The sequence below is a fragment of the Eucyclogobius newberryi genome, unplaced genomic scaffold, assembly GCF_026437365.1.
Source record: "Eucyclogobius newberryi isolate DKJ021-1_F unplaced genomic scaffold, fEucNew1.0.hap1 SCAF_20, whole genome shotgun sequence".
NCBI classification, from domain to species: Eukaryota; Metazoa; Chordata; class Actinopteri; order Gobiiformes; family Gobiidae; genus Eucyclogobius; species Eucyclogobius newberryi.
Genome location: NW_027315835.1, coordinates 10,989,643 through 11,017,087, shown reverse-complemented (window position 1 = coordinate 11,017,087; position 27,445 = coordinate 10,989,643). Strand labels below are relative to the sequence as shown.

At 39.0% G+C, this 27,445-nt stretch overlaps 1 protein-coding gene across 1 annotated transcript in view; it reads left to right on the top strand.

Annotated features, from left to right (window-relative positions):
* The first annotated feature begins 1,653 nt into the window (after positions 1-1,653).
* The window catches only part of ppp1r9bb (protein phosphatase 1, regulatory subunit 9Bb), a 35,750-nt gene continuing 9,958 nt past the window's right edge, over positions 1,654-27,445 (top strand). The window contains exons 1-3 of the mRNA XM_072455705.1: positions 1,654-3,021; positions 23,567-23,699; positions 26,396-26,516. Of these exons, the coding sequence (XP_072311806.1) occupies positions 1,726-3,021; positions 23,567-23,699; positions 26,396-26,516 (1,550 nt within the window). The 5' untranslated portion in view covers positions 1,654-1,725. The remainder of the gene's footprint in view (positions 3,022-23,566; positions 23,700-26,395; positions 26,517-27,445) is intronic.

Below are 27,445 nucleotides of genomic sequence, written 5' to 3'. Positions count from 1 at the left end.
ACAAATGTAACATGTCAACACTGGATTCATCTGTGTTCCATGCATGACATGGGGTAGACATATATAATACTATTACTGGCTATAATATGAAGTCAATTGATTTGTATTTGCTGAAAAAACACAACATTTTAACACAACATAAGCTAAAAATAAACGTTTGACAGATATCGTGCAGCAGGATGATGCAGAGTGTGTTTATATTATCTGCTCTGATCTGGACTAAACCCGTGGTAATGGTTAGATGTAATACTCAGTTTGTTACATGTTCACTCAAAATCTGATTATAACCAGATTTCTGGAGTTATAAGATTATCAAAAGGACATGTAAACATCAGAATCTGATTTGAGCGATCGGATTTCTTTCTGATCACGGTCCCTCAGCTCACATAAGCTTTTGCAATGAATTTAAATAATGTTAAAGATACTGTACAGGTCATGTTCAGACTGAGGTGTGCATGTAAACATTAAATGGCTGATTAGAGGTGGGCGATATATTCAAATTTACCTATTATAATGAAAATTTGAATATTGAGAATATTAAAACTAAAAATAAAAGGATTTTTGTTGTTGTTGCACCCTTTCAAAGGAGACAATAATGTGATATTCCTGCGCTTGTGTGACTCATTTTACAGACATTTAACATTTGTCTGATAATTGAACCTCAATTAACATATTTCTGTTAACATAATATCATCTGACCATCATTATCAGGATAGTAAAAAAACCCGAGACATTCATTTTTGTCGACATCGCCTTAACTTTTGTCAAACTCTCCTGATTGAGTCGTCGTAAAAGAGACATACGCTCAGCACAGACGTGTACAGTTGCAGAAAGCGAGCAGATATGGGTACAAATCAATCTAAAAGTGATGTGTCCATCCCGGAGACGCCTGTCATGCTGCAATGTCAAATAAATATGGGAAGGAGTGTCTGGAATGCCAATGTGGTCCCATAAACTTGGATTTGGCTTTTGGCTTTTTTTTATTATTTTTTTTATTTATTTTTTTAGTTAATTTTATTGTATTTCTGTAATTTCTTTGTGATTTTTATGCATTTTCCCTGTTGTCTGAAGCACTTTGAATTGCCTTGTGTATGAAATGTGCTCTACAAATAAACTTGCCTTGAGCAAAGGGGCCCAGCCTGGCACGGGGGGGCCCTGCCTGGCACAGGGGGGTAAAGGGGGAGGGTCCGCCCGGCACTAGGACCCCGCGGGCTCCTCTCGGTGCAGCCGCAGCACTCACTGACGCTACGAGGACCAGAAATCTGCAGCTCCCAGAATGAAGAGATCAAAATGATGCTGTCTGTTAAAAGGGATTAAACGTAAGCAATCTGTCGTCCTCCGCGGTAAATCCACGGCTTGTTGTTGTTCTACTTTTCCGCGCGCCACACTCTATGACCGCCGTGCTCGCTCGCGCCACCGGGTAAACGTAACCTACATCTCTAACTGCGGGCAGAAGCTAATGACAGATGCATCGTGCTCACTTTCACCCTCGCATTGGACCCGGATCGCAGCGGACGCACGCAGCCTAAATACCGGGCTGATCCGTTGTGTTTGTGTCTCTCCATCCGCCGGTGCAGTCCGGGCACCACCTCGCGCCCGCTCGCAGCCGCGGCTCGGTGCGTCTCCCCCCCGCGCGCGTTTCTGCAGCCGCCACACCGGGAGTCGTCAAAAAAAAGGGAGACATGCCGTCGCTGAGCATCCGCTGACGGTGACGCACGACCGACCATGATGAAGACCGAGTCCACCTCCAAGAGCGCCGGCTCCACGCTCAGGAGCCCATCCCCGCACCGGAACGCGTACGAGGCGGGGATGCAGGCCCTCAAGCCCGTCAAAGACAATGCATCTAACGGGGACCTGCAGGAGGGGCCCCGCGGACGCAGGTACGGCTCCAACGTGCACCGTATAAAGAACATGTTCCAGCAGATGCAGACCACCTCCCCGGCGGCGGAGGCAGAGGAAGAGAAGAGCATCGAGAAGCCGGGGCGTGTGTCGCTGCCCAGAGCCGGCAGCCTCAACGAGAACGTGGACCACAGCGCTTTGTTGAAATTAGGATCCACTGTGTCTGATCGAGTCAACAAGTTCGATGTGAAACCAGAGAATGGGCAGGGGCGGGCCTCCTCGCCCAGTTACTCCAAACTGCAGGAGACACGCCGCATCTTTGAGCAGCAGCAGCAGCAGCAGCAGGAGAAACAGGACAAGCTGGTCACCACCAGGGTTCTGCTCAAATCAGACAAGGGTGCGGGGTACCAGGATGGCAGGCTGGATGTGTCTCGCTTCAATGGCAGCACAGAGTCTCTGGACAGCCTGGACACCAGTGAGGCTGTGTCCCCCACAGTGAGCCAACTCAGTGCAGTCTTTGAACGAGCGGCTGAACTCAGAAACAACCTGCACCGCCTGTCCTCCACCCCTCCTCTACCCTCCAGGGGAGTGAGCGCCAAGGTAGGCGTCCTCAATTCCAAACTAATCACAAAGAGAGCTACAGCCTTTGCATCCTGCAACAGGGATGAGGAGACAAACAGGGGCCAAGAGGCTTCAGCGAGGGCCTCAAGAGGCAAGGTGCTACCTCCATACGACAGTGTCAACGGGGGTGAGAGTGCTGAACTGTCTGTCGAGCCGCGCAAACTAAAGACTGTTTCAGACGCTGGAGTTGAGGCCAAAGTAGAAGAGGAACAACTTGAGCCCAAAAGCACAACACAACACGACAGTCACTTTTCAGAGAACGGAGAGGCCTCGCACAGCTCACCAAAGGCCAGCGACATCCTCAGGCCGGAGGCTGAGTCCAGGAAGGACACTGAGGGGGGAAACGACAGGACGGTCCCGGATGAGCCGTCGGGACAGGGGTCTGTGGACATCAGCACATACAGCGCTGTGGGGGAGGACTTTGGGGGGAGTCAGGCGGACGAGGACGAGGAGGACGACAGCTATGAACCAGAGTCCAGCTGCGTGGAGATCACCGGACTACCTGCAGAGGAGGAGACGCCCCCGTCCAGGAAGATCCGCTTCAGCACTGAGCCCATCAAGGTACGTCCTGAAACCTTCCTGTAAAACCGTAAGTGTAATATCACGTGTGTGTGACTGAGAGTTTGTGCGTCTCTTACGGAACAATACTGACTTTATTGTGTGTGTGGTGGTGGATTTCTGCTAATCTGTTGTGATGTAGCATTGCCTCAGCTGTTTTCATGAACTCGCTGGGCCTCCGCCAGAGTCGAGATGATGCTGACATTTCGATTCTGCCCTGTATCAACACGGGGTTTTGCACACCACTAACACGCTCCCTTCACAGTAGCCAGTTGCTAATGGATGGCCCTGCATTCCAGCCAAAGCAGCCGGCCTTATCTGTGTACACCAGCCCATAATGCACTGGAATCTGCAACGTAAATAATGCCGGTCGCCTGTGAAGACAGAGAACGGATAATTAGATCCGTCCGTTTATCATTCTATTTAATCTTCTGTTTGAACTGCTCGACGTGCTTGAATTGCACCTTTGGGATGATTCAAGTTTTATTGGTTGATTGATTTATGTGGTAAGATCTCTTAATTTGTTAATAAAATAACTAGTACATAAAGGGATTTAGATTGAGGCTGTGATCACACCACATCCAGATTAGGAAAAAATTTAACTCTGAAGAGCTAAACCTGGCCTAGACTTGACTGAGGCTGAAACAAGTTAAATGATAAATCAAAACTAATCTAGTGCTGAAAGAAATGTCAACTAATTTAGTTAATTGTTATCTGCACTAATACAATGACTTCCAAACATGCCACGTGCTGAGAGAAGCGGTTTGATGCCTCAGACAAGCAGTAACGACATGAAAATAACACAGGAAATGTGTAAATGTATGAAAAACAACAACAACTAATCTATTAGTCGAAAGAATGATGACTAGATTAATGGATTAGTAAAATGATTGTAAGATTTTGCCCAGTAGACCATGACTAAACCGGGACTGAGGGAGGATGAAACTGTCCACATCGGGACTAAACTTGGCTCAAACTGAGACCAATCTATTATTTGAAAAAAGAATCAATAAATATCCTGCAAAATAAATAATTTATTGACATTCAATTCAACCAGGAAAGTCTTTCAGGGGAGTCCTGGCCCCAGAGGATAATAAAGATGGGTATATTGATATTCTTAGTGCTCATCTACAAGTGAAAGAGTGAAATATGAAAGTTGTGCGTGTATTCCTCCTCAAAAAAGTTACATACTGTGTCTTTAAAGGACACAATTCAGTTTTCTGAGCTTTTAACCATGTTCTAATGTTGTTCCTCATCAAAAACATACATGGAGTAGCATTTAGCTTCATTCACACTAGTTTGAATCCTGTTTAGAAAGTACTCTCCCCTCCATAGTTAAAAACACTCAACAACTAATGCATTTCTGCCATCAAATTATAGATGATTTGCATCTGTCAGGGTTTTGGCAAAGTTATATTCTTTTGTGCAAAAACAGGATTTTGTATTAGTTCTAAAATGTGAAATGCCAAAGTAAATGTACTCAAGAGCATGTTTAAAAGCCAATAACAATACAAATGATACACAATGTTTGTCCTTTAAGTAAGTAATGCAAAATTCTGTACTATTTGGGGCTTTGTGAACGCTCTGCATTTGTGATTTGAATGTTTGAGGCAGTGAGAGGAAAGCTGGAGGAGGCTGTAGCGAGAGCAGTGTTGATATGGAGCGTCTGAGCGCGTCTTGGGAGGGTAATCATCCAGAGAAAAGCGTCCGATCTGAGCGAGCGACTCCACTGAAGTAGAGATGATAAACGACACCGCGCTCCACACACACGACTCTTTCACAGAGGGAACTTCAGTGAAAGCCCTGGTCCAACTCTAGACTCGGAATGTCAAGGATAACTGGGATTAATAAGACCTAAAAATAACAACTGTGCAATCATATAAACACAATTAGGCCCTTGCAATTCAATCAATACTCTGAAAAAGTACATTCAAAGTGCTTTTTTATCTTTTTATGTCACATTAACTTTGTATTATCATTCAGAAGGTTCGATTTTATAAAGCTGGTCATAGACTACAGCAATGTTTGAGAGCCACTGTTGGACAATATGTTTTATAATATCACCAAAGCAAATAGCCGTATTTTCCGGACTAAAATTGCGCACTTTTTCATAGTTTTGGCCGGGGTGCGTCTTATACTATTCATACTTATATACTTATACTCCGGAGCGACTTATATGTGATATTATTTGTTATTTTCACACTTGCAACCGCATTTCATACTCCAGTGCGACTTATATATGTTTTTTTCTTCTATCTTATGCATTTTTTGGCTGGTGCGACTTATACGCCAGTGCGACTTATACTCCAGTGCGACTTATATATGTTTTTTTCTTCTCTATTATGCATTTTTTGGCTGGTGCGACTTATACGCCAGTGCGACTTATACTCCAGTGCGACTTATATATGTTTTTTTCTTCTCTATTATGCATTTTTTGGGTGGTGCGACTTATACGCCAGTGCGACTTATACTCCGGTGCGACTTATAGTCCGGAAAATACGGTAGTGTGAATTTGGTTTATTGACAATGGCAGTAAAAGATGTTTCTGAAAAAGTTTGCATTTTAAGTACAAATGAAAGTAGTCAAATAACTTAATAATAAGCAACGGATACACAGTGTACAAGGCTGTTTAGCTAGTGCTTCCCAAATGTGCCTGAATTGGCCCTTTCACCTCCAAATCCCAGTATCACCACCACTTCCTGTTTTCTATTCTTAGTTCAAGCCCAAGATTAGCCGGAGCCTTTTCATTTCCCCCCCAGAGCTTTTGAAGTATAATTAAGCTAAAGTTTAAGTGGCCTGGGAGGGAAACGCCATCTTCGACCTCTTATAAAGTTTGTATATAGCTGTTATTAAAAACAAGATGGCAGGAGGTCTTTGGGGGAGGGGCGTACGGGAACAAGTGATTGACAGCTGATAAGACTAATTGCTGTCAAGGCTCGTTGACACACGTTTCTAGTATTTGATGTGCGTCATGGCTCGACTAATTATGACAGTTCTCCTCTCGTTCCATGGCGACAGCAGGGAGCACGGCGCCGGCGTTATGGCGCATACGCGATGAAGACAAAGAGTGCTATGTAGGAAGATCGTTTGTGCATTTCAAATACAGAGATTTAAATGAGATATCGTGTTCATTGGGCACAACAAAAGCCATAAAAACTGCATTATCAATGAAGAGATTATATCACGCTTTTAAGACATTGTCATTATATAGTTGTTAAATGTTAACTCCTGCGTCTGTATTCATTTTTTTTAATATTAGCAAGTATTTTAGAAGGTGTCTAGTCAATGATTATTTCTTTGATTAGTAGGCTTGTCAGATTATTTTTTTTTAACCAAATAAAGGTTAAAATATGGTGACTGAATCCTTCTAAATCAAGAATATTTACAAATTAACTGTATGATTGATGAAAATCTGAAACGGTTTATCACTTTTTGCAATTTTGATTTACCAAAAGAGCTGTTTTTGTTAAAAAAGGGACTTTTGGCCTGTGTTCTAGAGTTTGTGCATTCCAGAAAAAACAATTATTGAAATACGATTGAGGTTATTCTAAAAGTCGACAATCATTACTATCAATTGTTGCACGCCTAATGAACTGACTGGATTATGCTTTGTCTCTTAAATCCTACATGCATCTATTACGTAAGCCACAGCTGAGTAAAACAAGTGAATAAAAAGAAAGAAAGCTGCAAAAACACAGACACTAATGCAGGTTTAAGTTTTAGTAGCGGGTTAGTAGTAAACTCTGTGGTGGTGCTGAAAGATAGCGCAGATGCTGTCTTTCTGTCGCAGTATTTTGTTTGTTTGTGTCATTTTTGTTGAGATTTGCCAAAAATAACGCATCATAGAACGCTCAGAATATAAAGTGAAACATTTAAGTGTTTAGAAATATTTGACTAAACGTTGCCAGGCCCACGTCCATCACGTTTATAGTGTCATCGTAGGGAAGCATGAACCTTAGCCTTCCGGTACCACGGACTTGTTTTGATCTTCTCGTCTTTAAATAATGGAGAAAAGGAGGCGAAACAAAGCATGCCAACATCACATGACGTGGTCCCGGGGAGATCAGATACCAGGAGGAAGCGTTGGCGTGATAAAAGTCCCATAATCCATTGCTGTGTGGCCATAGTCGGAGAACGGCCCTCCCGCTGGGCTCTTCACACTCATCACTGTAGTCTTTGTTATGGAGATTGATGCAGGGGTGGATGTGGAGTAGCGAGTCAGAGAGAGGAGGGGGAGAGGTCAAATAGGACGGGTCAATTTATGCGGCTCAAATGTCACGTTACTGTCTTATGCCCGAGTCTTAAAGGAGACAGGACGCAGGACTGCAAGATGTCACTGTGACGTCTCAAGAAAGCCAACGGGGGGGAGCGCTCGACGACGCAACAGTATTGGTTTTTGACAATATGGTGTCTTTATCAGTGGTGCGTCGAAGCCCCCTAACTTTTATCACTCAAGATAACTCATAGATGATTTGCTGTGTTTTTTATTGCACTGGAAATGGGAAAAAAAAGACATCTGTCCTTATTTTGAGCTGTTTTGCATTCCCACAAACCTGAAATGTTGGTCCTTTCGCTGTAATATTCTACTGTATGGCATAAAAACATATATAGCTCCACGAAGACTAGTCCTCTGCAGCATTAAGAAAAGATGAGATAAGATAAGATATGCCTTTATTAAGAAGGAGATGTGCCACCTCTAGAAAGCTACAGTGTCGCTTTGAATGAGTTGAAAATAAAATGACTGATGTATTGACTGTGTGTTGAAAATATCATATTTCCAATCAGTCTTCATACTTGGTAAATTAAAAATAGACATAAAGAACATAGTTAGACGGTTAGACCTCGCCTCCTAATAAGCAGATCACGGGTTCGATTCCCGACCAAAGTCACGTCACAACGTCTCCGGCTTCCTCCCACCGTCCAAAGACATGCATGTGTTAGGTCAATTTGCAACTGTAAATTGGCCCTAGTGAATGAATGTGAGAGTGAATGTTTGTCTGTCTCTGTCTCTGTCGCTGTCTTTGTCTCTGTCTCTGTCTCTGTGGTAACCCTGCGACGGCCCCTGTCTAGGCTGTACCCCGCCTTGGGCCCAAAGTCACTGGGATATGCTCCATTCACCCACAACTCCTACTGGGAACAAGCGGCAGAAAATGAATAAATGAAAAGGATGTACTAAAAGGGTAAAAAGATGATTTGCTATAGCGTTTGGGATCAAACTTTGTGAAACGTTCATTATTGTTTGTAGCAGCTAAGAATGCAAAATGTCCAGAAGCATTAACTAAAACAACAGAGTAACAAAAGTGAAGTGGAACAACCTAAACCGCTTTGTCACAGTTATCACACCGTGTCTGTGCTTTTGAAAGCTAAATTAAATATTTAGCATTTTAAAATGTCCATTCCATTCCATAATTAAGAGTTATATGAGCTGTAAACGTAGCATCTGTAGTGTCTTTTCTTGTACTATTTATACCAAGTCCTTAAGATTATGCAAATGGAGGGTAGAGACACAAACATGAAGCTAGTGTCAACAAATCAATTCTGCTTAGCTCAAAGGCACACAGGGAGCTCTAAGGCAAACCGACCCATCAACCTTTGTTCAAGAATAAATAGAAGGCTTAGAGTTATTTTGATTTGAATGGACGATAGGAAACATTTGTTATATCCTCAATTGTATGGTAAGATAATCACGTCACAATATAACCACACACAAAGATAATCATTTGGAGAATTTCAGAAACAAATGAATGAGAATTAAGGATTTCTCAGTTGCTTGGTCGTGGTGCCAATAATTAGAGACGCCTCTTTTCACCATAATCGTTACACTAAACTTTGCTATTGCTACAGTATCTTTATGCCAGTTGATTCCTCTCTCCAGCAGGAAGCGCCATTTTTATCCCATACTGTATTTCCCTCAGCTTTTTGCCCACATTTGATGCTACGCTGCAGCCATAACAGTTGGAAGCCCTTTCACTCCATGTCTTGCTGTGTCAAAACTGGCAAAAATAACAGTTACGCTCAGAGTTGACTTCACACTGGGCGCCTTGTTTGTTCATCCTATCACTCATTCCCTATCTCCTTTTTTCCCTCCTTTGTCACAAGTCTCCAACTGTTAGTAAAAATAGCAATAGCTGCATTGTTCACGTCACAGGCTTGAAGGGTCGAACACAAAAGCCGTCTCTCATGTCTTATTTATGGATTATGGTTTGTTTGTTTTGCCTTTTAACAGTGAATAATAGTAACGTGTTTTTTTAGAGACGTGTTAGCATGGTGTGATGTTTAATAATTTAGTTGAATGGCACATGAGGTACAAGAAAGATGATCTATTTGTGATGGGACTAAAACAAACCGGGCTAAACAATAACCAATAATACATTTGAACCAGGACAAAACCAGGACCAAATTATGCTTACCCCAAACCACAACCGCAGGGCTATGACTTTATATGATTGGGTCTAGTATCAGTATTGGTAATATACATTTTTATATTTTGTATTTGTAGAAAATGTCCCTGATTTCTGACCTCAGTGTCTCAGTGTCTCTGTGTTCCCCTTGTTTGTCCTCAAGGCATTAGGTGTGTCATTTTAATTTTAACATTTTTTGGTAATATTTTTTGTAATATTTTATTTTTGTAATATTTTATTTTTGTAATATTTTATGTTTGTAAAATTTAGTTTTGAAATATTTTTTTGAAATTTCCCCATGTGTGGACAATAAAGGATTATCTTAATAATAGTGAGTTAAAAAAACAATAAAGCTAAAGATGTGACTGTATATGTTTACACCCTTATAAGATAAAAGAGCCTTTATTTGTCCCACAATGAGCAAATTCGAGTATGGAAACACAGATTAGGCACAGAAATATAATAATTAAAATAGATAACTTTGAAAAAAACTCTGAGAAGACCCAGGTACTTGTATGAGTCCACTCTGCCAATGTCCCGTCCCTGGATGTTCACTGGTGAAGGGGCAGCAGAGTGGCGTCTGCAGAAGTTATCATGAAAAGTATATTATATTCCAGATGAATACATTGTGTTGCTATGTTATGAACTTCACAAATTGACTTTGGCCTTTGGTGTACTTTTAAAACATTTTGATATCTGCAAATATCGGCCACAACAGCAAAGCAAATATCAATCAATATCAATCAATTACTGTCTAAAAATATCAATAATTAGCATTAAAAATAGACAAATTTACAAAACAAAACGCATAAACCAATACAAAATCAGTCTTAAACTCATAATGGGTGAGAGTAAACCAAGTCTAACACTAAACCAGTGCGGCATCTGGGCTAATAAGCACAACTCTGATATTATTTTGACAACTTGTTTCATCATATCTTGATATTCTTGTCCCGTTGTCAGACCAGCAGACATACAGTAGGTGTTTGGTGATGGTTTGTGCGGCCTACGCTCCTGCCTGGATCCTTGAAGCACATCTATTTTCTTTTGCCCTGTATCATTACCACAAACATGGACTCATATTGTTTTCAACTGTGGTGATGATTGCAATCTGTAGGAGGCAACTGCACGCTACAAAACATGAGCATGCTATTCTGGAGTGGATGCTTATTCATGCAACCATTTGTAAAATAGATGTTATAGAGTAGTTTGTGAGCGGGTTATACATCAGGAAATATTATGATGTCCGATAAATCTGTTGAAATTGCTTGCCTGCCCAATCCAGATTACCCTGCCCACATCTAGCAGTGTTTTTCTTTTGTAACTTCTTGTAAGCTTTTTATATTGTGTTAAGTTAGAGACCTTTTATTATTCCCTTGAGCACTCATAGTTTTATATAATTGCACTGAAATGAAGTTAAGCGTAATTGCCAAGGTCAGTGAACAGACTTAACACAATTTGTAGTTTGTTTTGGCAGTTTAAAACTAAAAGTAAGTATAGTAATATTGATTTCTCTGGGTGGAGTTTGCAGGTCGTCCCTGTGTTAACTGTAAAACTGTAAATTGCCCCTCGTGAATGAACGTGAGAGTGAATGTCTGTGTGTCTATGTCTCTGTGGTAACCCTGTGACAACCTGGCTCTTGTCCAGGGTGTGCCCCGCCTAAGGCCCAAAGTCACTGGGATAGGCTCCATTCACCCGCAACCTGCAACGGGAACAAGCAGTAGAAAACAAATGAAGGAATGAATGAAATTGCAATTTTTCTGACCAGCATTGCGATTCCGATTACATTTGCGATTTATTTTTTACTTATAGGATTATGTTCAAAGGTTATATTTGAAAAGCGTCCCGGAAAATGTACATAAAATCCCTAAAATCAGCCTATGAACTGACAAACTAATAAAATAATCACATCGTACAGATCTAAGCTACAGAGTTAGCCGTTTTTTACGCAGAATAAAACATGATATTTCGTTGTTTGTGCAGGAAATTACGGTATTTCCAAAATTGCAGCCTTTGCCATTTTCTAATCTGAATAATCATATAGCGCTATTGTCTATAATCTGATTAAACATTTGGACAGAAAGCGTATACTGGTCATTCCAAGATACAAAATGGTCTCTTATGGTCTTAAGGTCATAACATCCACAGGTTTAATATCAGCAGCTGTAATGAAACCCTGGCCAGCTGATGAGGGACGTCCCACACAGGGCCCCGTACACCACCGCATGTCATCGTAAAAAACGTCTAAAAACGTCTATTACTTCGTCTCTGGGGCTTTCTTTGTTACAACTAGACAGATATCCACCAAGGTCGCCCTGTCCCACTTCTTTCAGTCCTCCCCGTTGTGATGGTGGGTTGAAAAATCTCAGTATTTGCCGTGCCCACTCGCCGCTGAGGTGACTGCGACGGGCGTGTTGTGTAATCCGTCATATTGTGTTGAGTGCTGTTTTGTCTGGTCTGGGCCGGCGTTATGTCAGAAGACTGTGACCTTGTCCTATAGTCCCCCTTCACCACGGACCACGAAAGATTAGATACTAAGAGAGCGGTCTGACTGTAGGTGTAGAAAAAAACTCAGTGCAATCATATATATTACAATTTTTGAGTTAATAGTTATGCTTTTGCCCTTGATTTATTATTGGTATAGCATTTTATGGATGCAGATGATGTGGCAAGCAACAATACCCACTTAAAGGTGCAGTGTTCGGCCGCTCGTCTCCATGGAGATGTTATTTCCTTGCCTGGAATGTTTCAACGTATGGCATTTTGACGTACTGCAATTTTAACGGTTGCAATGAGCAAATCGCCATGACTGCGATTATTCAAGTTGAATAATTTCCACTGCAAACAACAAATACCCAGGTTTATTCTGTGTAAACCCGGCTAATACTATCGTTTTAAAATACATGTAGTGTTTGTTTAGTTCATGTTTCAGTTTTCTCAAATGTTAATGTTTGAAATATGAACTCTGAACAGAATCGTACAGTTAAAACATATGTCAAAATCGCAGCGCTTGCTCTATACATGCTTTTATTCAATTGCAGTTGTTTTTAATGCTGAAATGCTTGGCCTGGTGGTACTTTAATGCCATACTTTGGAACATTCCAGGTAAAACACTGACATTCCCATGAGAAGCAGGTGGCAGACTATTACAAGAAAAGTTAAATTTTGCACCTTTAAGGACACATGAAGGAAAGACATCTATGCATACTTCAAAAATACTTAATACTTAAAATAAGATAAGATATTCCTTTATTGTTCACACATGGGGAAATTTCGGTGTTACAACGCAGGTAGATACAGAGGAAAAGGACAGATAACTTATAGGAAGTTTGAAAAAAACTCTTAATAGAAGAACTCTTATAAACAAAACAAAAAAACTCTTATTAACAAAACTCTCATATCTTAATAGGGAATGAAGGAAATAAATAAATAAAATAAAATAAAAAGATAAAGATAAAAATTAAAATAAAATAAAATAATTAAAATAAAGTAAAGTAAAGTAAAAAATATACTAAATCAACTTATTTTAAATGACTGTATTGGACAGAGGAACATAGTAAGATCTGGGTTGTTAAAAGTTTGTTGAGCACAGATAATAATATGTTTCTTTATGTCTGATTTAAGAACCCTAAACCTTCCACTCTCATTTCTTTTCCTGTCAAATCAAAGGCCTTGGAGTTGCTGCTGTACATTTGTTTTTTACAGCGTTAACAATCCTTGTTTTTCCTCCATGTTGAGTTCACTCCGTTCATTGCTGAGTGACCCCGTCTCTCTGGGTCAGGACTAAGCCCGGCCATGATTGCCGCTGCTGACCAGGACTGTCCTGCCAAAATACTACACGGGCCCCGGTGCCACGCAACTGTTTCTATGACAAATCTAATACATCCTTGTTAGTCGTCCGGGGCAACAGCCTCAGTGTCCACGCCCCCTCTCGGTGCCTGCGTGTCACACATCTGGGATATGGATTAACCCCCAATTTGAGAGGGATTTAGGAAGCAAATACCTGCAGCCTCGACCTGGCGCATGTTCAACCTGTTTAGTGTTAGGAAAGTGGCAAAACTAAACCAAAACTGAACAAGATTATCCAGTTCTTACGCTTAAAGGTCAGGAATAAACCTGATCTTAGCCCAGTTTGAACCACAAAGGACTAAACTGTCTTAACTGCAAAGGGCTGAACAATTTTGGGAAGAAATATTCAGTCCAAAAGCAATAATGTGAAATACGAACTGCTAAACTAATTCAAATAATCCAGTGCATTTCCGACGTGAGGCTTAATGGGTTACACATAATAATACACAGTTGACGAGAGATTTTGATGCGTCAGAGGACATTGTGTTGGTTAAATGATTGCAGCCCGTGTGATTCTTCAATTGTGAACCTTCAAAAGTACAATTTAATTTTGATTGCAACTAATCTCGGACTAAATCGAGCAGAGCGCAGACAAAACCCGCCACAGCAGCACTTAATGGTCCCATTAACGCGGCCGAAACAAGAACCCCACATTTGAGAAGGATTTAGCGAACGCTTTGCACCTCGACCTTAGTCACCTTGGCACGCTTTATCTGTCAACGATGGGAAGAGTAATTAACGTGTGTAGTTTGAAGTGCATCGGCGAGATTATTTTTGGCATCGACTGGCTCTTGTAGACTGCGTTTACGTGCACAGGCCATTCTGAGCACGCTCTAGATCCAGTTTTAGCCTCGTTTCTCCAAATAACCGGTCAGTCCACACTTATCTTAACTACAAGCAGGTCAAAGAACATAAATTGGGGCTAAGAGACGTTCAGGGGCGTCTAATAAGGTAGTGTTAATGGTAAACTTTGCTGCTATAATTCCAAATAGAAGCTAAAAATAACAACAACATACATAAAATCACTCGTTTGCAAATATAGACAAGCAACACCTCATTTATGTTGAACTGTTTCTTCCAAATGTTCCATGAATCAATCACATGCTTTTTCCTGTCTGTTGTGGTCCAAACAAATCCGGAAAATCCTAATAAAACAATTTGTCGAATACTAAAAAATGTGGTGAACTAAGACAAAATCAGCCGGTTAATCGACTAAACTAATTAAGTACCACAGCCCTAATAAATGCATTGAAGTTCCGGTCGTATTTTTATTTTCAATTTAACTTATTCTTATTGTTAAAATATATAAACATATAAAACATTGACCAAATGATGTCGACATCCACCAGAAATAGTACAAAAAAAAGAGAGAAATCATGACACATAGAACCCAAAGAAAACGTCCCATTTACACCATTGTCTATTTTCAAATTAAGTTCCAGTAGTTTTTACTTTCACTTTAATGTAGCGGTCCAAAAAAAATAAACAGCGCAACAAGCAAATCAAACAGCGCAGGGGCCGTAGTTTATGTTAACGCTGCTGCTGAACTAAAATACACGCCAAGTACACGCCCAAGTACACGCCCAAGTACACGCCCAAGTACACGCCCAAGTACATGCCCAAGTACACGCCCAAGTACATGCCCAAGTACATGCCCAAGTACATGCCCAAGTACACACCCAAGTACACGCCCCAGTTCACGCCCAAACACAACAGTCTAATATTTGCCTGGCTGTCTCTGGGATCTGGTAGATTCGACTCACGACGCCTCAATCAAAGTTCCTGTTCTGTTTAAATTGGAGGATATAGAATCACACTTGATGCAAATACCTGTAGCTGAATTAATAATAGGAATGACTGAGCTTGCTGGCTCTTGAACCTCGATTTAAAATAAACTGTTATAAGGACGGAGAGGTGGGTGCGACGCTGTGCATGTGACTTGTAATCAACAGGTTATTTCTGCATCAAAAACACTCCACGCGTCCCATGAGTTTCACCCAAATTTAGCAGCGAAAAGAGGAGGGACACAGCTGTTGACCTGCTGCTGTGGAGGATGGAGTGGGATAGGTGAGTGTACTTCACTCCAAAATGATACAATCCAATAATGCAAAGGCCTGAGTGTAGTTTTGGTTTGAACGGTTGTCATAGTTTTCGCACTGCGTCTCACCAACATTTGGAAAGGGAAATAGTACATGATGACAATGAGCCAATAAGGATTATCTCAAATCTAAACCAAGGATTTAGGATTATGGAAGTACATTTCTGCCCGGGGGAGGAGGAAGATATATAAACGGAATTGATATTGTATTTGTTTGAGTATTGAGAGTTGAAATGAAACACATTTGCAGTATTATCTTATATAATGTTACATTTTTGTCCTTGCGATACTTGTTCATGTGATACTTGAACTTCAAACACAGCATTTACAGGCAAGTTTCAGCACTTTTCTGACTCAGGATATAAAAAAAAGAATAAAACAAATCAAAAACAAATCTTTGATGAGTGGATCGATACCAAATATCTATCAATTATACTTGTGTTAAACATGTCAATATATAGAATTCCTCCTAAAAAATCCAGTTTTTTAATATATTTTTTTGGTGATACATTGTTTATATTTTAGGCCATTTACTTTCATATTAGTTCAAGCGGTTGAAAGAAAAAGAATAATTTCCCAGGTAAAAGTGTGCACAGTCGAGGAGCTTCAGTGCACATTTAAGTACAAAAGAGTGTTTATTTTACCATCATTATTATTAGTATTATCTTGTCTTACGCTAGCTGTTTTTATTTTAATTCATTATTTTATTTTATCTTTATTTTTCCCCTCCATTCCTTATTAGGAGTTTTTGTTTATAAGAGTTTTGTTTATAACAGTTTTTGTTTATAAGACTTCTTCTATTAAGAGTGTTTTTTTTTAAACTTCCTATAAGTTATCTGCCCTTTTCCTCTGTATCTACCTGCGTTGCAACAATGAAATTTCCCCATATGTGGACAATAAAGGAATATCTTATCTTAAAAGTTATTGGAATCAGATCAATATCGCAGTGTTTGCCTAGTACTTTCAATAATTCATTAAAAAATCTGTGCTATCGTCCATCACTATCCTTCATGATTGGTGCAATATTAAATGGCACTTGCCTCAGCCTCCAGTGGGTGCTTTAGATGGTAAACTGGCACTGCCCACTGAGCCTTAGTTGGATGTCCCTGGTGAACGAGAGAGTGACAGAGGGAGAGAGAGAGAGGGAGAAAGAGAGGGAGGGGGAACGGGAGCGAGTTTCCTGGCCATCTGTTCACTCCTCTGACCTACTCTCTGCCACAACTGGAACAGCGTCCTTCCCCATCCATGCCCACCCTCCGCCTCCTTCTCCTCCACCATCCGATAATCCCAATGTTTGTCTCCTTCAAAGCCGTCTCACCATTAAACAGACTTTCTACAGACCTTATATAAGCATGTATATATGTAAATGTATATGTATGTACTCGTGCATTGTTTAATGACAAATACTTGTAACTACTCAAGTGTTTGTAGCGTTCACTCGATGCATGAGGTCAATGTAGAATAAATCATTGCCACATGCTAGCGAGATTAACTCAAGAATATGATAATAATGCATGAAACAGCATTGATTCTAAAGCTAGCCTAATTTTTATTTTGGAGCTAGGTTAAAGTGGACTGCAGCCATGATATAATAGATCCATGACTGCAGCACGCATCATAAACATGTACACATTTGCGCTAAAATAGAAATAAAATAAAATTAAATATTGTAGGACTACATTTACAAGCACGTTTAAAGGATATTATTATAATTTATTTTTGGCACCTTCAGTTCAAAACAGATATAAAACCTTCCAAGGGCTTAGTTATTTTTTTACTTGGTTTACGGATCCGCCGCACTTATTTAGATTATTGATTTCTACTATATAAATAAAATCAATTATTATCATTTTTTTGTTTTATAAAGTACCGCCGTCAACGCAAAATAGCTTTAAATGAAATATAAATAGCGGTATTAAATCAAAAATAACTGCGGCCCAAGTACAAAAAAACCATACACAATTATTTATTTTGGCTAACCTAGAATATCCCACGTTATTGGATATTAGCGCGTCACGTTTACTGCCCTTTGAAGTCATTGGTGTTGTTTGGGAAGAATATTTGTGCCTGTTTTTTGTTGAATGTCTAATACCCTCCATAAACCGTGCACAAACATCTGTATATTTCCTTGTGAGGAATAGGAGGAGGATATAGGAGTGATGTTTTACCTTCCCTCCATCTCTGTTGCACTGCAGTCAAATATCGCTGCTGAACTTAACCTATATATCCCGTTAGCTCGCGTGTGCCGCACTGGTCGAACCCACGGGCCAACTGTCTGTCGTTCGGAAGCAAAAGTGTTAATTAAATCCCAGTATCAGTTGCATGGTCGTCTGTGTGAACTTGCCAGAGGGCTCGGGTCATGACATACATCTGAATCCGCCCGCATAGATTGAACAAAGGCTTACACTGGCTTACAAAATACAATAAAAGAAGCAGTTGACTGGAAGAATGTCATTTTGTTTTGAGTTTTGGGGAATTAATCTGGTTTATTTAGGGTGGAGGTCTGTGTTTTGGTGGAATTGTCTTACTCTGTGAACAGAACAACTTTGCCTGAAAGTCGAGTAAAGAAAATAGATTCCTATAATTTTGCATAATTATAATAACTTAGACCTGCTGCACTTTTTGTAGGTTGTTTTGTAACCAATCAACAATACCTTAGTCAATCTATACCAACAAATTCAAAAAATAAATAATAATCCAGAGAGTCAAATAATAATATTAATATTTTTACTCCAAAAATTAATAATTAAATATATTGGTTTAATAAAAGATATATTTTGATGACAGTATTCAGACAATATCAATATTCAGACTAAAAAGTTCTGAAATATCACTTTGTATTCATATTTCAAGATAATTTGTATTTTTAAACACAATCTATTCTTTGATCATAAACAATATATTAGCATAATTTGGCATAAATCAAAACTCCCTTTGCACTGTTTCCCCGTTTTCTCCACATCTCCCACCTCCACATGTATTTTTTGCAGTGCATAGGCTTGTTGATCAGGGATTGACCGACGGGGGCGTGAAACCAGGGCACTATGGAGTCACCAGCTGTGTCCTCCTCAAGAAATCAGGCAGTGCCACGTGAGAGTTCCCCCCCAGCGCTCATGTCTGTGGTGGGCTTCCGATCGGCCCCGTGAACTGTGACTTAGGATGCGACCAGTGCGTTTTGTGCATCGATAATCCACATTGTGCTAATCCCTCTAAATGCAAAGGTAACATAAATCAAAAACCATTAGGCACTGTACATTACACAATCAAGTCGTCATCTGCGGAAAAGGTTCTCTCCGAATCTGCTGTTTTGATCTGTGTTTTTTGCATCGTTTCACAAAAATGCACATTGGGCAGCGTGCAGAATTGTAAGAAATGTGTATATTGTGATATCGATATAATAAAGTTTGTTTGTCCAGTGCCATAAACAAAACAGCATTTTTATTCAGGACCTTCCTGTCTTTTACTTTGTTCCTGATTAAGATTTTGACTTGGTTCTGTTTGAGCTCAAGTTTAGTCCAGGATTAGTTCTTCTTAGTTCTGTTTTAAATGGCCTTGTTTGGGTTCAGTCCAGTGTTAATTTTGCCCCCAAAAAATATGTATTCTCCTTAGTTTTTGTCTAGCTTTAGTTGACGAAAATGTCACGTTAATTTAGTCGTCAAAATCCTTTAGTCCATAGTTCCATCCTTAGTTAATCCATCAGAAAATATATATTTTATTGTAACTATGATAAATTGTACTGCTTTGCCTCATTGGACGCCGAGTTTCATTCTGGTTTGAGGCTCTCCACTTTTATTAGTCTCCTTTTATTCATTTATGTTTAGTTTTTATTATTTGACAATTTAGTAGTTTAGTTGACAAAAATATCTACTTATAGTTTTAATCAATGAAAATGCATATAATTTTTGGCATAGTATTTGATTTTGAATTAGTTTTAGTCAGTAAAGATATAACATTGATGACATTTATGACTTATGATTTATGAAATATTTTAGTAGAAGAAATTAAAACTGGTTCAGTCATAGTTTTGTCCATGTTTTTAGTTCTGGTTTGGACTTGGCTTATTTTTCTTTGCTGGGTTTGACACAGTTATACTAGAGTTATATTAGTTTAGATATTGTTTTGCTGACGTATGCTTTTGTGCTTTTCAAAATAATAGCGCTTGGTTATTGGCAAAAACTACCATAGATATTCATGTGCAAGAACAATATTAAAAAAGTAAACAAACAGACCATAGAACAACCTATTACGCTGCTGGATCACTACTGCATTAGACTATTCCGTGTCAGAATACTTATGAATTAAGGCCAAGTTTAGTATCTAACATCTGAAACTCTCCTTTGGTTCAGGTGCATCGACGCTACAGATGTCAAGATTATTATGTCAATTGATAATCATGATTATTCAGGTCACAATATAAGTGTAAGAACCAAAAAGCAGCAATTTTCAAAGTAAAATTTAGTATTTTTCCTTCAGTATATAGCCCAAAAATAGACCTAAATGTAAATAACTTTATTTTAACTGGGTATTTTAGTCACATTTAACATTTGTTTGTCTTTCATAAAGTTTAATTTTGTAAAGCCGGTCACAAACTTGAGGAACAGGAACCCCGTCAGACCACGGGAATGAAAGAAAATTAAAATATTTCACTGTTGTTTAGTCACTGTCTCATTAATCGTGAATAATCGCTAAATTGTAATGTTTTTTTCTCAAAATAATCGTAACACTAAACGACACCATCCCAATCTCGAGAGGAATATATTGGCTACAGCTCTAATCTGTACAAAATGATTCAAAAGCATGAATATGGATGGGGCAGTTTGTATGATAGAAAGCGTCTCTGGATAAGTGACTGTATAAGAGGCTTTTCTGTGCCTAGAAATACAATGAAAGTGTGAGTACATTTGTGAGGATTGAGTCGCTTTCAAAAGACGCTGTCAAAATAGACAAGGTTTTTACCGTGGGTTGCCAAGGCGACGGGCCCGAACGTGTCGTCAGAGCAAAAGTACTGCGACTTCGTATCACAGATGGACACGAAGAGTAAAGTAGAAAAAGACTCGAGAAGATTGTGCCAAATCCAACTTTTCACACGTATTACAACGTCCGAAAATGTGGGCTTTCCAAGTGGCATCTTCAGTAGCAAACTAAAATAAAGCGCTAACACGAGGGGTAAATTATGGAAGCAACAAACACCGAGATCTGAAACTGTGTATGGATATATTTTAAAACTATGTCTAAACCAGTGAAAATGTTAGAAAAGTTGATATAAAAATGTCTCAATGCTCATTATCAAAGTAAACCACAATGATAACGCACTCTTTTGTCAACAATATATCATTTTCAACACAAATTAGCTGTTTCTTTTTAAATTTTGTTGTGTGGTAACTTACATTAGCTTCAAGAAAGGTTCCGTCCTGTTTAAAGTTTATATCAGGTCTATTCAACTTAACTTTCCTGAGGGCCAAGCCACTAACAACATTTTGGGTCACGCAAAATATCCAACATTGTTTCAATAAATGGAGTTATGAATAAACTAAAATAACTAATATTTACCTACATTGCCCATCCAATACTGAACTACAATAAAATTAGAACTAGAGTAGTACCAATCTGGTTTGACCCAGAATCTAACAAGGACTAAACCCAAGACCAAACCAGGTCTAATCTAGTGTTAACCCAGAATTAAACCAGTGAACAAGATTATTATGATTATTATGATAATTTTTTATATTTGGAAGATGTGTCGTGGGCCGGATTAAATCGCTTGGCGGGCCTGATTTTGCCCCCGGGCCTTATGTTTTATAGCCCTGGTAAATATCAATACTTGTTCAAATGAGTATCAAGTTTCAGTATCCTACTTGATACTTCAATACAATACTTTGATTATACTTTATTGACCTCACAGTAAATAAAATCACTGCATAAAAAAACAGCTAATAGGAGACAAAAGTGTGTGTGCAATCATAACGATAAGAACAAGAAGATATACAAAATAAGTCATACATCTACAAATATATATGTAAAAAGTAAAGGCATATATAATTAAAAATAGGTCTAAAACAGGTCTCCCAACTGCAAAAGACTCCCAGATTACCACCAAAGAACGCTGTGCCGCAATTTTGAGGTTTTGTCTATAAAGGTTTTTATTTATAAGAGTTATTCTATTGAGTGTATTGAAGTGTTTCTGCTAAAGTTGTTGAGAAAACGGCGTGCAAACGACAGAAGAATGTGTGAGAAAAGAGTTGAATTAGTTTGGCTGGTCGAGCGTACAAGGTGTGCATGCGTAATCACATTGGAGAGGCTAAATGGGGTTTAAAACTGTGTGTGCAGGCATCGGGGAGAGAGCGAAAAGCAGCTGCAGAATTAGCATGCTGGAGGTGCTTATGTAAAGTGCCATAGCGTCAAACCAGAAAGTGTGGGAAGTTTGCTCCGTGATTGTAGAGGACTGTCACGGCTGTAACGCTCACATGCCACGTGTTTAATTCAGTGTAGTTATGAGTCTGCGTTACTGTTCTTTATTTATTATTACAAATGGGACAGATGTTACTATTCATTTAATTTCCACCTACATACTCAAATCATACACTTATAACTTTATTCTCTTCGTTTGTTCAGCTGCATTTCTATTATTAAAAGTGTAATATCTCAACCTAAATACCTCCGAGTGTTGTCACAAATCTTCTCTACTTATTTTTTATTTTTTTAATATTTTTAAAAAAAAAATCACATATACTGTACAACAAAGACAATAAACAGGAACAGCAACAATAACAACAATAACAAGAAGAACTAAAAACAAAACAAAAACAAACAAATCTTCTCTACTAAAAATAGAATGTATTTTTAATCACAAACTAATGAGATAAAAAATAGAATGTATTTTTAAACACAAAATAATGAGATAGTAATAGAATTTATTTTCAAACACAAACTAATGAGATAAAAATAGAATGTATTTTTAAACATAAAATAATCTTTATGCCATGTTACCGTGTGATTTTATACTAGTTCTGCTATAACATTAAAAAATATTCATGAAATATTTTTGCAGTAATAAACTTTCAATTTTATTTTATTTTGTCTTGATGAGAACTAATAAAAATGGCTTTCAGTGTTAATTTCCTGAACATAAATAATCTACATTTAATCACTGCCACGTAGCACAAAGATAATAAAATATTTCCTCCTCCAAAGTCTGAACTTAGCTCCAAACCACGCGCTTTTACTGGCAGAAGATCCAGATCGACTCCATTAAAAAGACCTAAGCCGATCATTGACAAATAGCATTAAAACCCTCTTTAATTCCATCAAATCTCATCAAATTCTTCATCTAAACACATCTTTTCGATACCTCAAACAAAGTACTGTATGTAAAGTCTCTATCAGTTGAAAATGACTTCCTCTCTTCCCACATGCCTAACATAGTTTCAATTTGCATGCCGTTTGTGCTCATCCGAGCTGCCAGATCGACTGTAGGAAGTTCTCTGTCCATTTCGGAGCGTCGGTAGCGGCTGTGATTGATTTCTCTCAGTATTTGATCCACACACAGTCGTCAGGTGATACGTCCCTGGAGACGTGAGGAGGAGCTGCGGCCGCCTTCGCTAAAGAAAATCAATGCGTTCGAGATGCATTATGACTGCAATATTAATGTATGTCAGTTATTGTAGTAGCCATCTTGTTAACTAAAGATCTTTACAATCCAACCACAAGAGAAATATGTTGTGTAACTGAATATCAGTGCGATCATTTGACACAATAACTGAATTTAGCGCTACAGTTGGAGAATGGCCATGTAGGCAAACCATCATTCACTGTTGGCAGCTTGAACACCATAACTTCACTTAAGATTTATACTTTGTGATGATAAAATAAGCTATATTTCAGCAGGAATTGATTAAAATTTACAGTTTGCAATTTGATTAGATGAAATTGACAAATTGCAAAAGCTGCAATTTAAAAAAATTACAATATTTTCTTATTCTTAGATCTGTAAAAAAACATTGTTCTGAAATACATGCTCATAGTTCATTGTGTATTTCAGTCATTTTCATGTTAATTTTCCTGGACGCTTAAAATATGAGCTCAAAACTGAAATCGCAAAAAATTTCAGAAAAATTGCGATTCCAGATTCTTCACATCTCGTGGTGCGTTGATTAGTTTTTAGATGTGGGATTTGCTCATTTTGCGTGGGTTTTCTTTGCAGGTGTTTGCTACGTATCCCAACGAGGACTACGACAGGCGCAATGAAGACGTGGACCCCATGGCGGCGTCGGCGGAGTACGAGCTGGAGAAGAGGGTGGAGAGGCTGGACCTGTTCCCCGTGGAGCTCGAGAAAGGTACCAAATGTTAAAGACTTTGTTGTTCCTTACATCGCCATCAACAAAGTCCTACTTTTACCCTATTTTAACCTATTCTGACTTCCTTCATCAGGGCACGCATCCCACAATTTGAGACAATTTTTGAATGACACCAAAGATCCCAATGACATTACACTGTGAATGACAGGGTTGTGAAATTATGGAATTTCAATTACAATTATTGGTCTAATCAATATAAAAATTGCGTAATCATGATTATTACCATTAACCCTTAAGTGTGCGCACTACAGGTTTCCTTGTTTTTTTTGTTAAAGAAAAAGTAAAACATTTTGGCCTGTAGGCTTTACTAGACAGGAGAGGAAAGGATGAAACGGGGGATGAGAGAGAGGGAAGGACATGCAGCAAAGGTCACATGCTTTCAGTAACTTCAATAATATTTTTTTCCATAATGGAGCAGCTCTACAGTACACTTTAAAACCTGCTAAGCACAAACTGCTAACAGCTATACTATTACGACTCCTATACACACTTTTTAAATAAACAGTATTTAAAAGTATTGTCATTTCCACACATTTTCTTCCAATAATCAACTCAATTAAAGTGAAAAGTGAAATAGAAAAGCTTCAGTGTCGCCAGAATCATTCACTTCCCTTTGTTCCTTTAGATCAGACATGTACTCTTCGTTCTTACTCTGGTTTGAAATCTGTCCTTCCACATATGTAACTTCACATAACCCACATCTGCTAAACTTCCGCCTTTATTTCCTTAAGACAGCAGAAAGTCCAGTAATTCCCCGCGCTCATCCCTCTCACCTGACACAATTCTGCCCGCTAAGCTTCTTCTCCAAACCCCAGACGCTTGTCGTCTCGCAAATAATGACTATTGTTTATTTGACTGTGCGCAGAACACAGTGGGTGGTCAGCAAAAGGCCTAACGCTTTCAGGAATAAATGCTGAGTGAGATATGATGTAAAGATGTAGGTTTTGACCGTGTCGTGTACATTATGGAGGACAATGGGCCTCCGAACTTTCTAAAAAGCTACTGTCACGCAAGATGCAAAATAAATGGCACTTTCTGTCTATCTTTACATAGAAATGCATATATTTAACATCCCTTTGACTGGAAGTTCTTTCATTTATTTATTATGATACTATTTTTACCCCTGTGTATCCCTGAGCACGTGACGGTGAAACTCCTCTGGGGCTGCAGTGGCTTTACCTGAGATTGTGCGGGAGATGATCCTAGATGATAGATTGTTGTTATTTTCACCACATTATATAACTTTATCGTATATTACACCTACAGGACGGCAGTTTACACCTCCTTAGCTGCTCTGAAAATGCAAAGAATCACAGTTTTATTACCAGTCCGCTGCTTTTTACGCGTTACATTTCACCATTGCAGTGTGTATTTTACCTTTTTGTCATTGCACATTGATGAACGTGTTGCAGGACTGATCAGATGCTATTGAATTTGTAAAAAAAACTTGCAAAAATTGTTGCAACGCTAATATCCATCTTCCGTCGTACCGTATTTTCCGCACCATAAGGCGCACTGGATTATTAGGCGCACTGTCAATGAATGGTCTATTTTCGATATTTTTTTATACATAAAGCCCACCGGACTTTACGGCGATATATTAATCCATGCATAAGGCAGTGCACTGGATTATAAAGTCGTTTTTTGAGAAAATTAAAGGCTTTTAAGTGCGCCTTATAGTGCGGAAAATACGGTACGGTGCATCTTCAGTGTTGCCTTTTGTTTACCGTCATTCCCCTTGACTAATCTACACTCTACTTGTACAGTGTTTCTCATTAATAGGTGGTCATTTATTAGTGTACTTTTTGCCCCCGTAGTCTAAAACAAGCTTTAGAAATACATTGGAAATTAAAAAATATACTTTTTACTTGTCGCATTAGCGTATTTTATATAGACGTAGCAGTTGTTGTAAGTCTCTCTTTGGTTAGTAGAGGAAATAAGTGACATATTTACTCCAGAAATGGGAAATTATTCGAACAAATAGCCACCGCAGTCTCCTAGAAATGGAACTATTTTCTGGCTCGTGACACGGTTTACGTCCCCATCGACTCCAGCTGACGACCAAACAGCAGAGCGCTCACACGATGCACGGAGCGCTCACTCCTCGTCCTCAGCGTCGACAGGCTCTGATTAAGGCGCTTACGACTGTCTACGTCGAGTGTAAATCGTAGTTTGAGCAGAAAGCCAGAGTTGATTTTAACGACCACGGAGACTAATGCGCGCGTCGCCGCTCCTGTTCAGCAGCTCCACTCGCCTCCACTGGATGTTCGAATTGATTTGGTGATTATACGGCGTGATTGTACATTTTAAAACGGATATCGTAACCGTGGGATATCGATGTAAAAAAGCCTTTGCTCGATTAGTCTGTGAATTGGTCATTGGAGAATACGCAGAGTGACTTTTGGGACAGTTTCATCTGCCTTTTCGCAGATGAAGACGCCGTGTACTAATATTTCTTTGTAAATACTGTCGTTTTTGAGCGAGATCCGGACAATTTTGAGAGCGTTTGCAACAATAAAACCTAACGTAGAGTAAAAATAGCAAGTTCAAGAGGAGATGGCTCGGTTAACTGGCGCAAACAAAGGTTTTCATGTATTTTATGTAACACAAAGAGCCTAAACAAACTGTTGCGGTACAAATATATATGAAGTAACTTGTTGTTTCTTGCTTTGCAGACAGCGACGGCCTCGGTATCAGCATCATCGGGATGGGAGCCGGAGCTGACATGGGTTTGGAGAAGCTCGGGATCTTTGTGAAGACCGTCACGGATGGAGGAGCTGCACACCGAGACACCAGGTCAGTTTTATTCTGAAGGAAAAGTAACAAAACTTCTATCAAATATGGCTTTGTTTGAAAATCTTAAATACTTACCAAGGGTCCATTCTCAGTAGAAAGTATTTGGGTTAATATAGAAGGAAATGTCTTTATCCTCTTCTTGATTATAGTCTAATAATTTGAGTTGAATTGAATTAGTAAGTAAGTAAAACGAGTACTGGTAGTAGTAGTTTGAATGATGTTGGAGCACACTATCGGTCGTAATACTTGTAATAAATGTCGAAATGTTTGTCGAAATCTAAGGGGCTAAATAAAATTCACTTGTAAATCATAAATGTCATATCCAAAATGTATATGTTTTTTCCTTGCACCATGGTTATATATTCTTAACAACAACAATAACAAGGACTTGACAGATATTAAAAATATTCTTCAACTTCCTTCCACTAAAACATATAAAAGGCCCATTCTATGTTCAAATAATATCGAGAATACCGCATTGATGTTTTGCTTTTGTAAAAAATGCATTAAAAAGTGCTTTCGACAGGTTTTCATATTTGTCATTATTAGTTTGTTGTGTGTGAAAATATCTGTGATAAATATGTGTCAACATTTTACAAAGTGGCAGAAGAAAATTGGAAAGATAAAAACAGGAATCTATCTATGTCATCATTAGACAGACTCAAAGAAACAAGATACGATAACCTTTATTTGTCCCACAATGGGGAAATTCCACTGTTGCAACAGAGATTAGGTAAAGAAACAGATTAGGCACAGAAGTGTAATGATTAAAAAAAACAGATCACTTATAAAAACCTCTTATGCTCTTAATGAAAATAACACTCTTATTTACAGCTGTTTACGCACAAAGAACACATTTTTCAGACCGTTTAAACTACCGTATTTTCTGGACTATAAGTCGCACCAGCCAAAAAATGCATAAAAGAGAA